We start from the raw sequence: 12,391 nt of genomic DNA on the forward strand, positions 1-12,391 counted from the left end.
AAAAATTATGAATTGAATATGATCTACCAGGTAGAATCTAACTACAGATGCAAGGCACAACTGAAGCACATGCACATCACTCAGGTAGGAGGTGTGGTATCTACCCAAGAAGTCCTTTATGATCTACCCATTGATCACGATCTATGCAGTGGACCCCGTGCGCAGTAAAGGAAGCTTATCTCTTAAAATGAACCAGAAACTAAGCACCCTCATGTATTTTACCATCAATATGTCAGTGGGAACATCAGAGAAAACGCCTATCCTGCTCTCTGTATCATCCTTCACTGCTCAGCCTGCTTGTTATCAGTCCAGATAAAATCCCCGACTGAGCATTGTCTGGCTTTGCTTAGCAATCATTATAGCTGAGTCTGTCTTCTCTGATGTCTTTTCAAACCCAAACCTGCCCCATTGTGGCTCTGCTTTCCTGTTCTGCATAATTGCAGCATCACAGAGAGCTGTGATGAGATGAGAGAAGCTGCTAATGTAAGGGTATATTGAAAAACGTTTTTAATCTAGATTTGTCAGTCAGAAGAGGTTTTTAGAAATGGTGATTTCATTTTGCACACAGTCTACTAAATAATATGCATTTCTGATGAACTGTGTTTTGCATGGCGTTTTAGTAAAAAAAAAACACACACACAAAACAGCACAACAGAGCGGTGAAAATACCAGGTATAGTATTAATTTTGTAAAATCTATTGGGGATATGTTTATTTTGTGCCAAAGCGTTTATCTCTGGTTTTCTTTAAAGCAGCAGGGACAGCCAAACTGTCCCAGGAAAAAAACTCCTATTCTGTAGAAGTAGATAATTACTTGTTCTACTTGCATAACAGATGTATTCTGCTGTCCACGTTTTGATTTCAGTGAATTTGTATTTAGTAAATAAAGATAATTTGAGCGCAGCATAGATCAGATTTCAGTAGCTCACTGAACTACACTCAGCCAATCAGTGAGGAGCAGTAATGTGGGAGGTGTGATGACAAGCTTCCTTCTCATTGGCAATGACAAAATTAGAGCATGGCTAACTGAGATAAGATTTATTACATCAGAAACATTTCTTAATAGATTGGAGTGCTTGCAATACACGGTAAGGTTGCAGGCTGCATATTAAACGCAAAGCAGTGGGTAAATGGAATTTGACTTTGTGGCTGACAATCCCTCTTTAAAGAGATTCTGAAGTATCATAAAAATCTTGTTTTTATTTTAAAAATGTTTTTACCTTACTGTCCTACCTAAACCGCTGCATCCCCGCCACTGTAATCTAACTAAATCCCCCCCTAACTCCCCAGTGAGAGGCAGAGCTATGAGCCGCAGCTCTGCCTCTCAGCGTGTCTATTAGCCCGGTTCGCCGCCTCTCCCCCGCCCCTCTCAGTCTTCCTTCATTGAGAGGGGCGGGGGAGAGGCGGAAATATGCGGCTGATTGACGCATAAGGAGGCAGAGCTGCGGCTCATAGCTCTGCCTCCTATAGCAGCAAAATCCACGACCAAGAAAGTAGTGGATTTTGTGGGGGAGAGGGAGGGGGGAGTTAGGGGGTTTTGGTTAGATTTAAGCGGCGGGGATGCGTCGGTTTAGGTAGGGCAGACATGCTAAAAACATTTTTTAAATAAAAACATGATTTTTAGGAGACTTAAGTGTCTCTTTAAAGCAAACCTAAAGGAAAAAAAAATTACAAACTTATGATATAATGAATTGCATGTGCAGTACGGATAATGATTAGAACATTAGTAGCAAAAAAAATGAGTCTTTTCTGTTTTTATTTTCAGTTATATAGTTTTTTTATAATATTGCATGTTCTGTCACATTTGCAGTTTTAAAACCACACTCTGGCCCATATGCAATTCTTTTTTTTTTCAACTAGGTGATAATTTTTCCTTTTCTCTTTAAAATAACTTTTCAGAATTTCACCATTTAAAAAAGTACCAAAAGTAGTAGTAAAGGTACTATCTAAATGATTTTGTGTATTTTCTTACTTGCTGGGGGTTTGACCACTACAGGACCGCAGTTCTAAATACCCCTAAAGACCAGGCCATTTTCTTTCCCAATAACATTTTTATTGAATTTAGTAAGACAAATGAAATATAACCATAACATTCATAAACACGAGTGAGAAAAAACTGACAGTGAACACTAAACTCAGCACACAAGTGATTCCCCCCCCCCCCCCATCTTTTCTTCCCACCAACAGAGCTTCCTGTTGGTCGGGTCTGATCCCCCACAGTGTTTATTTTTTATTACAAATATTTACATTCTTTTTTTTAGCAATACATTTTTCTATTTATTTTTTCTAAAATCTCTCCCTCCCCCCAGCCAGCCAATCCTGGCGATCAGCTTTCATAGGCTTCTGCCTATGAGAGCCTTCGCTCTCTTGTGTTCCAGGGGGAACAGCCGTGTCACACGGCTGTTCCCAGTACAGCACTACTGCAGATCGCAATGCTGTACAGCCGTATTAGACCGAATTGCACTGTCTAACAGTCGGAGAGTGAAGGCAGGGCAGAGCTCCGCCTCCCAAGCAGGAGTAGCCGGCCCCAGGACTTGACGCCATTTGGCGTTAGGCGGTCCTGGGGCTGCCGCTGTCACGCCCATGGGCGTGACCCAGTCTTTAGGTAGTTAAAAAGCATTTTATTGACAAGTTTAAAACTATAACCTAGGAGAAAACTCAGGTGAAAAAAACAAATTGCATTTGGGCCCCTGTCATTTAAAATGTAGAACAAAGCAGAAATAATGATCCTTTGAACTTTCCTGCTGTAAAAACCTTATCTCTGGCTGTCTCTCACTGTTTCTTTGCGGTTTAACCACTTCTCGACCGCCGTATTGACAATTGGCGGCCGGGAAGTGGACCCCGCAAGGACCGCCGTATAGACAAATGGCGGCGGTCCTTGTAGGGGCATGGGCGGAGCGATCGCGTCATCCGTGACGCGATCCTCCGCCGGCGCCTGTCACCGCTTGCCTGCCTCAACATCCCGCCGGCCATACGAAAGCGCCGGCGGGATGTTAACCCGACGATCGCCGCATACAAAGTGTATAATACACTTTGTAATGTTTACAAAGTGCATTATACAGGCTGCCACCTGCCCTGGTGGTCCCAGTGTCCGAGGGACCACCAGGGCAGGCTGCAGCCACCCTATGTCGCACCCAAGCACACTGATTTCTCCCCCCCCCCCCCCCCCTGCCCCAGATCGCCCACAGCACCCCTCAGACCCCCCCCCCCCCCCTGCCCACCCCCCAGACCCCTATTTGCACCCAATCACCCCCCTAATCACCCATCAATCACTCCCTGTCACTATCTGTCAACGCTATTCCCCCTCCCCCGCCCCCTGCCCCCTCCTGATCACCCCCCCCACCCCTCAGATTCTCCCCAGACCCCCCCCCTGTGTACTGTATGCATCTATCCACCCGATCACCTGTCAATCACCCATCAATCACCCCCTATCACCACCTGTCACTGTTACCCATCAGATCAGACCCTAATCTGCCCCTTGCGGCCACCCAATCACCCGCCTACACGCTCAGATTGCCCTCAGACCCCCCCTTATCAATTCGCCAGGGCATTATTAACATCTGTCCTTCCCTGTAATAAACCACTGATCACCCATCAATCACCCCCTGTCACTGCCACCCATCAATCACCCCCTGTCACTGCCACTCATCAATCAGCCCCTAACCTGCCCCTTGCGGGCAATCTGATCACCCACCCACACCAATAGTTCGCCCGCAGATCCGACGTCAGATCACCTCCCAAGTGCAGTGTTTATATCTGTTCTCTACCTTAAACACCCACTAATTACCCATCAATCACCCCCTGTCACTGCTACCTATCAGATTAGACCCCTATCTGCCCCTAGGGCACTCAATCACCCGCCCACACCCTCAGAATGCCCTCAGGCCCCAGCCCTGATCACCTCGCCAGTGCATTGCTTGCATCTATTCCCCCCTCTAATCACACCTTGAGACACCCATCAATCACTTCCTGTCACCCCCTAGCACACCTACCCATCAGATCAGGCCCTAATTTGCCCCGTGTGGGCTCCTGATCACTCGGCCAAACCATCAGATCCCCCTTTAGACCCCCTTCCGATCACCTCCCCAGTGCATTGATTGCATCTATTTTCCCCTCTAACCACCCCCTGAGACACCCATCAATCACCTCCTGTCACCCCCTAGCACTCCTATCCATCAGATCAGGCCCAATACAACCTGTCATCTAAAAGGCCACCCTGCTTATGACCGGTTCCACAAAATTCGCCCCCTCATAGACCACCTGTCATCAAAATTTTCAGATGCTTATACCCCTGAACAGTCATTTTGAGACATTTGGTTTCCAGACTACTCACGGTTTTGGGCCCGTAAAATGCCAGGGCGGTATAGGAGCCCCACAAACTGACCCCATTTTAGAAAAAAGACACCCCAATGTATTCTGTTAGGTGTATGACGAGTTCATAGAAGATTTTATTTTTTGTCAAAAGTTAGCGGAAATTGATTTTTGTTTTTTTTTCACAAAGTGTCATTTTTCACTAACTTGTGACAAAAAATAAAATCTTCTATGAACTCGCCATACACCTAACGGAATACCTTGGGGTGTCTTCTTTCTAAAATGGGGTCACTTGTGGGGTTCCTATACTGCCCTGGCATTTTAGGGGCCCTAAACCGTGAGGAGTAGTCTAGAAAACAAATGCCTCAAAATGACCTGTGATTAGGACGTTGGGCCCCTTCGCGCACCTAGGCTGCAAAAAAAGTGTCACATGTGGTATCGCCGTACTCAGGAGAAGTAGTATAATGTGTTTTGGGGTGTATTTTTACACATACCCATGCTGGGTGGGAGAAATCGCTCTGTAAATGGACAATTGTGTGTAAAAAAAATCAAACAATTGTCATTTACAGAGATATTTCTCCCACCCAGCATGGGTATGTGTAAAAATACACCCCAAAACACATTATACTACTTCTCCTGAGTACGGCGGTACTACATATGTGGCACTTTTTTACACCCTAAGTCCGCTAAGGGGCCCAAAGTCCAATTAGTACCTTTAGGATTTCACAGGTCATTTTGCGACATTGTTGGTTTCAAGACTACTCCTCACGGTTTAGGGCCCCTAAAATGCCAGGGCAGTATAGGAACCCCACAAATGACCCCATTCTAGAAAGAAGACACCCAAACGTATTCCGTTAGGAGTATGGTGAGTTCCTGGAAGATTTTTTTTTTTGTCACAAGTTAGCGGAAAATGTCACTTTGTGAAAAAAAACAATTAAAATCAATTTCCGCTAACTTGTGACAAAAAAATAAAAACTTCTATGAACTCACCATACTCCTAACGGAATACCTTGGGGTGTCTTCTTTCTAAAATGGAGTCATTAGTGGGGTTCCTATACTGCCCTGGCATTTTAGGGGCCCTAAACCGTGAGGAGTAGTCTTGAAACAAAAATGACCTGTGAAATCCTAAAGGTACTCATTGGACTTTGGGCCCCTTAGCGCAGTTAGGCTGCAAAAAAGTGCCAATCATGTGGTATCGCCATACTCAGGAGAAGTAGTATAATGTGTTTTGGGGTGTATTTTTACACATACCCATGCTGGGTGGGAGAAATACCTCTGTAAATGACAATCTTTTGATTTTTTTACACACAATTGTCCATTTACAGAGTTATTTCTCCCACCCAGCATGGGTATGTGTAAAAATACACCCCAAAACACATTGTACTACTTCTCCCGAGTACGGCGATACCACATGTGTGGCACTTTTTTGCACCCTAACTGCGCTAAGGGGCCCAAAGTCCAATGAGTACCTTTAGGATTTCACAGGTCATTTTGAGAAATTTTGTTTCAAGATTACTCCTCACGGTTTAGGGCCCCTAAAATGCCAGGACAGTAAAGGAACGCCACAAATGACTCCATTTTAGAAAGAAGACACCCCAAGGTATTCTGTTAGTAGTACGGTGAGTTCATAGAAGATTTTATTTTTTGTCACAAGTTTGTGAAAAAAAACCAATAAAAATCAATTTCTGCTAACTTGTGACAAAAAATAAAATCTTCTATGAACTCACCGTACTACTAACGGAATACCTTGGGGTGTCTTCTTTCTAAAATGGGGTCATTTGTGGGGTTCCTATACTGTCCTGGCATTTTAGGGGCCCTAAACCGTGAGGAGTAGTCTTGAAACGAAATTTCTCAAAATGACCTGTGAAATCCTAAAGGTACTCATTGGACTTTGGGCCCCTTAGCGCAGTTAGGGTGCAAAAAAGTGCCACACATGTGGTATCGCCGTACTCAGGAGAAGTAGTATAATGTGTTTTGGGGTGTATTTTTACACATACCCATGCTGAGTGGGAGAAAGATCTCTGTAAATGGACAATTGTGTGTAAAAAAAATTAAAAAATTGTCATTTACAGAGATATTTCTCCCACCCAGCATCGGTATGTGTAAAAATACACCCCAAAACACATTATACTACTACTCCTGAGTACGGCAATACCACATGTGTGGCACTTTTTTGCAGCCTAACTGCGCTAAGGGGCCCAAAGTCCAATGAGCACCTTTAGGCTTTACAGGGGTGCTTACAAATTAGCACCCCCCAAAATGCGAGGACAGTAAACACACCCCACAAATGACCCCATTTTGGAAAGTAGACACTTCAAGGTATTTAGAGAGGGGCATGGTGAGTCCGTGGCAGATTTCTTTTTTTTTTTGTCGCAAGTTAGAAGAAATGGAAACTTTTTTTTTTTTTTTTTTTTTGTCACAAAGTGTCATTTTCCGCTTACTTGTGACAAAAATTAATATCTTCTATGAACTCACTATTCCTCTCAGTGAATACTTTGGGATGTCTTCTTTCCAAAATGGGGTCATTTGGGGGGTATTTATACTATCCTGGAATTCTAGCCCCTCATGAAACATGTCAGGTGGTCAGAAAAGTCATAGATGCTTGAAAATGTGAAAATTCACTTTTTGCACCATAGTTTGTAAACGCTATAACTTTTACCCAAACCAATAAATATACACTGAATGGTTTTTTTTTATCAAAAACATGTTTGTCCACATTTTTCGCGCTGCATGTATACAGAAATTTTACTTTATTTGAAAAATGTCAGCACAGAAAGTTAAAAAAATCATTTTTTTGCCAAAATTCATGTCTTTTTTGATGAATATAATAAAAAGTAAAAATCGCAGGAGCAATCAAATAGCACCAAAAGAAAGCTTTATTAGTGACAAGAAAAGGAGCCAAAATTAATTTAGGTGGTAGGTTGTATGAGCGAGCAATAAACCGTGAAAGCTGCAGTGGTCTGAATGGAAAAAAAGTGGCCGATCCTTGAGGGGGGTAAAGCCCACGGTCCTCAAGTGGTTAAGTGATTCAGAAAACAGAAATGTATTTGACCCAAGTTACCTCTTAGAAGCTCTTTTGTATAGATAACTGAAGTTTTTTTTTAACACTTCTTGTACTGGAAATGAGTTTTCTTTCCTACTAATGTTCTATTTCTTAGCTGTACTACACATACAATTCATTATCTCATAAGTTTATTTTCACTTCAGGTTTGCTTCAAAGTGATCATACACAAAACAAGCAAGTTGTTCCATGTTCCTGTTTATTCAGTAAAATGATTGCTTGGATAGAAAAGTTGAATGTCATTTTCTTCAATTGAAAAAAATCTATTGGTTGTCTCTAATATTTTCATTATGGTAGCTAATCACCTTTTCACATAATTGATGGATTGAAATGATTTTTCAAACTGTAGAGTTAACTACCTAACGACCGCCGCGGCGGCAGCCCCAGGACCGCCTAATGCCAATTGGCGTCAAGTCCTGGGGCCAGCTAATGCAGGAGATTGCACGCAGGTTGCGTCCCGCCTTCAGTCTCCGAGTGCTCCGAGCTCCTCCCCACCTTCAGTCACCGCTCGGAAGACTGTTAGACGGCGAAATCGCCGTCTTTTCAGTTAGTACAGCTCTGCGATCAGCAGCAGTGCTGTACTGGGGACAGCCGTGTGACACGGCTGTCCCCCTGGCACATGGGAGAGCGAACGGCTCTCATAGGCTGAAGCCTATGACAGCCGATCACGTCATTGGCTGGCTGGGGGGAGGGAGGTGTTTCAGAAAAGGAAGGGAAATTAAAAAAATAGTGAATTTTATTTAAAAAAAAAGAAGACTTAAATATTAAACAGTAAACAATAGAGGAGCGATCAGACCCCACCAACAGAGAGGTCTGTTGGTGCGGGAAAAGGGTGGGGAGGTCACTCGTGTGCTGTGTTGTGCAGCCCTGCAGCTTGGCCTTAAAGCTGCAGTGGCCAATTTAGAGAAAATTGGTCTGGTCTTTAGGGGGGTTTAACACTGCAGTCCTCAAGAGGTTAAAGGACCACTATCGCCAAAAAAGTAGGCAGTTAAAAGTTGACAGAACCGACAGGTTTTGGACTAGTCTATCTCCTCACAGGGGATTTTTAGGATTTTTTTTGTTTTCAACAGCATTTCCTGAACAGCAGTTTGACTGCCAAATTTGTAAGATACCAACCAGCCTCCCTACACACTTGCACACTATTTTGTCAGTTAGACTTTGCAACTGCTGTTCAGGAAATGCTGTTGAAAACAAAGAAAACCCTGAGAATCCCCTATGAGGAGATAGACTGGTCCAAAACCTGTCGGTTGTCCGATTTTAACTGTCTACTTTTTTTCCGTTATAGTGGTATAGGAGTCAGTTAAATTGTTTGTGTCTAGCCTGTAGTTACTCAGAGTAGCTGTTGGCTGGCAGCCTGATGTTGCTCTGCATGTAAATACTCAGCTTTCTGTCCACACAGGAGAACCTGCCTGGATGGAATTACACTTTCTGGCAGTGGTTTGATGGCGTGATGGAAGTACTGAAAAAGCACTTGAAGCCCCACTGGAATGATGGGTAGGTGCACTTTGGTCAATCTAGAAACCTTTCTCTTCTATTACATTGCTGGCTTTTTTTTTTTTTTTTTTCATTTCTTCAAGCTTAAACACTTCAGGAAAGTACACTAAAATAGAACCATCGAACAGGAGTCACTTCAGTGTACTCACATCTGGTTGCTGTGGCTACCGTATACTTCCCTCTGCTCTGTAGTCCCTCGTTGTTTCCACTAATTTGATGCTCCAACCCAAGTGGCTTACTGTCATGTTGTAATCAACTAGTGTATTTACTCGGCGCACCTAAAATTACAGAGAACTGCAGGCAGATATTTACAACTTATATTTAATCCATATAGCTAAAATATAAACATTTCTTAAGTGAGCATTTCTCTTTCACACACGCAAAGAGAAAACAGAAGTCAGGAGTAAGGTACCCACAGGAGGAGTCAGCACACAGTGTTCCAAAAAAGTGACTTCACTGACCCATAACATCGTATATACAACATTTCAGGGCCACGAAGGGTTCCCTTCTTCAAGACACAGGACAGAAAATATTACAGCCCTGAATGGCAAGGGAAAGATAGTTGGCAATCAGCCAGATGTTGTATATGTGATGTGGAACAATAAAGTCGCAGTTCTAGAAACACAATGTGCAGACTGCGTCTGTGAATATTTGGATTGCTTGCAGGAGTCCAGCACCCGAAGTACAAGAGGTGCGCAGTCTTTGGATTGTTTGAGTTTGGAGTAAGGGTCTGAACACACTTGCACTTCTATCTGCTTTTCAGCGTTGCGTATAGTCTGTAACATTAATGTGATACTGAAAAGCGTACAGAAGCATGCTAGTGTGTTCAGGCCCAAACAAGACAGTTATATAATATGCTTGCTTTTTTAATATCAAACCATGGTGCCCTTTCCCAGATAGAAAGACTTAAAGCAGTGTAGTAAAAATCGGATGATGGAAAAGTACCCTAAGGTACCCTAAGTAATAAGAGTATGTACTCACAGACCAGTGTTATCACCTATACAACCACTGTAATGGATGATGGGTAGTATGGAACCACCTTACCAATATATACTTTTAAAACACAAAATAAAACAAATTTTACTATCCATTTAAAATCTTGGGAGGTGGATGAACCTATTTCTGCTCTTTCCAAGCGTCAGAAAAAAGTTTGGTGTGTGTAGGTGTGTGTAGGTGTGTGTAGGTGTGTGTAGGTGTGTGTAGGTGTGTGTGTAGGTGTGTGTGTGTGTGTGTGTGTAGGTGTGTGTGTGTGTGTGTGTGTGTGTGTGTGTGTGTGTGTGTGTGTGTGTGTGTACTTGTCAGCTGTTTGCTGTACACTGATGACTGTCTCACTGCGCTCTCTTTCATTTCAAATAAGTGATGCAGTCTCTTTTTTAATGATATTGCAATAACTGTGTTTTCTCCCTCTATACAGTGCAATTTTAGGCTTTGTCAATAAGCAGCAGGCTCATGACATGTTGGTGAACAAAAGGGATGGGACATTTCTTCTGCGTTTCAGTGACTCAGAAATTGGTGGAATCACAATAGCATGGAAGTTTGAATTGCGTAAGTTCCCCATCAGTGTGCATCTGTATACACGTGTCCTGTAGTATATGTATGTGTGTCTATGTATATATACCAGGTGAGACCTTTCCTATAGGGCCTAGAGCCCTCACCTACTAGTATTACAGTGTGCACTTTTCCTTTCTGTCTCCATATCCAGCACTGTTCTATACAGGTAGCAGCACCTGTGATACAAGGGGACCCGCAGATCGCTCTCTGATGGTAAACTTTACTATCAGAATCCACAGATCTGGATATAGTGCTGACACACAGCACTTTAAAGAGTACATAGTCATGTCTGTGGCGCTTGGCTTGTTACAGAGCTCGTTTTCGTTACGCCTCGATTTTGCCTGATGAAGTGAGTTATACCTGCGAAACACGTTACACGTTGGCAGGGCTGGTTCTACGTACTACTGAGGCCCTGGGGCAAAAATAACTGGGGGGCCCTACTAACTCCTTTTTCCAGCAAATCCACCTGGCAACAGGTAGAGCCAATTAGCGCTTGGGTCACCATAGCTGGGGAGGGGAGGATACTCCTTGGGGGGCCCCTAGAGGCCCTGCACATTGGAGTACATCATAAAATTGTTTTTGAAATTGACTAAATCAAGTCATCGCGGGGAGGCAAGTCTACAATTACCTCCCTTTTTAAACTGATTTGAGTGTATTAATATGCAATAAAATCTTCTTGGCGCCTCTGTTGTACTAATATTTCATAGTCATGTCACTGACTGTCCTCAGAGGAAGTCAAAATGTAATCCCTACCATAGTCTAGACCACATTTTGGGGGAAACAAATCATCTTAGTATGTCTTTCAAATATGGGAGTAAATCCACATATACAAGGGGAGGCACCTATAAATTCCATGTAGATAGTGTCCTTGCAAGATTTGAATTTGGGAACACAATGCTGTGAAACAAGAGGTTCTATTAAATTCAACACGTGCTGTCTGTAGTCTAATGTGCTATCCCTATGCACTGTGCATTATTTTACTATAAATGTCCAATAATCTGTTTGTGTATCTCCAGCGGACAGAGCCTTGTGGAATCTAATGCCATTTACAAGTCGGGACTTCTCTGTACGTTCTCTGGCAGACCGATTGGGAGACCTGAATTATCTCATCTATGTATATCCTGACCGGCCCAAGGATGAAGTGTTCTCAAAGTATTACACCCCAGTTCTCTGCAATCCTTGTAAGTGTATCCTTCAGTGTTTCTATTGTGTATGTCTCACCTATAATCAAATGTGGAAACTGCAATTATTTAATCTTCATGATCAAAGGGAAAGTTACTTTAAAGGAATATATTCTCCCTGGTCACTTAACCCTCCTAGCGGTATATTAAAAACCGCCAGGGGGCAGCGCAGCGGTTTTTTTGATTTTTTTTTTTTTTTAAATCATGTAGCGAGCCTAAGGCTCGCTACATGATAGCCGCTGCTCAGCGGCATCCCCCCAGCCCCGCCGATCGCCTCCGGCGATAGGCGATCAGGAAATCCCGTTCAAAGAACGGGATTTCCTGGAAGGCTTCCCCCGTCGCCATGGCGACGGGGCAGGATGACGTCACCGACGTCATGACGTCTAAGGGAGTCCCGATCCACCCCTTGCCACTGCCTGGCGCTGATAGGCCAGGCAGCGCAGGGGTCTAGGGGGGGGGGCTGTGTTGCGACGCGGATAGCGGCGATCGAGCGCGGGCGGCGGCGATCGAAGTGCTGACGCAGCTAGCAAAGTGCTAGCTGCGTTCAGCAAAAAAAAAATTACTCAAATCGGCCCAGCAGGGCCTGAGAAAACCTCCTGCGCGGCTTACCCCGAACTACGTTCGGGGTTACCCCCAGGAAGGTTAAGCTATGCTTGCAGTGTAACTGGGTTAAATACCATTATTTTGTGCCAAGTCTCCATTGTATATGACCACAGCACACTTTATCAGCTTTTCTGTGTGGAAGAGTCCTCAATCCTTGTCAATGCTATACATCTTCATGTACAGTAGAGTCC

At 43.7% G+C, this 12,391-nt stretch overlaps 1 protein-coding gene across 4 annotated transcripts in view; it reads left to right on the forward strand.

Annotated features, from left to right (window-relative positions):
* Positions 1–12,391, forward strand: part of LOC137541041 (signal transducer and activator of transcription 5B) — a 349,270-nt gene that overhangs the window by 321,597 nt on the left and 15,282 nt on the right. For all 4 annotated transcript variants that reach the window (XM_068262188.1, XM_068262187.1, XM_068262190.1 and 1 more), the window contains 3 exons: positions 8,771–8,865; positions 10,280–10,410; positions 11,433–11,597. In XM_068262188.1, coding sequence (XP_068118289.1) covers positions 8,771–8,865; positions 10,280–10,410; positions 11,433–11,597 — 391 coding nt within the window. The remainder of the gene's footprint in view (positions 1–8,770; positions 8,866–10,279; positions 10,411–11,432; positions 11,598–12,391) is intronic.

The sequence above is a fragment of the Hyperolius riggenbachi genome, chromosome 12 (assembly GCF_040937935.1).
Source record: "Hyperolius riggenbachi isolate aHypRig1 chromosome 12, aHypRig1.pri, whole genome shotgun sequence".
Lineage (NCBI taxonomy): Eukaryota > Metazoa > Chordata > Amphibia > Anura > Hyperoliidae > Hyperolius > Hyperolius riggenbachi.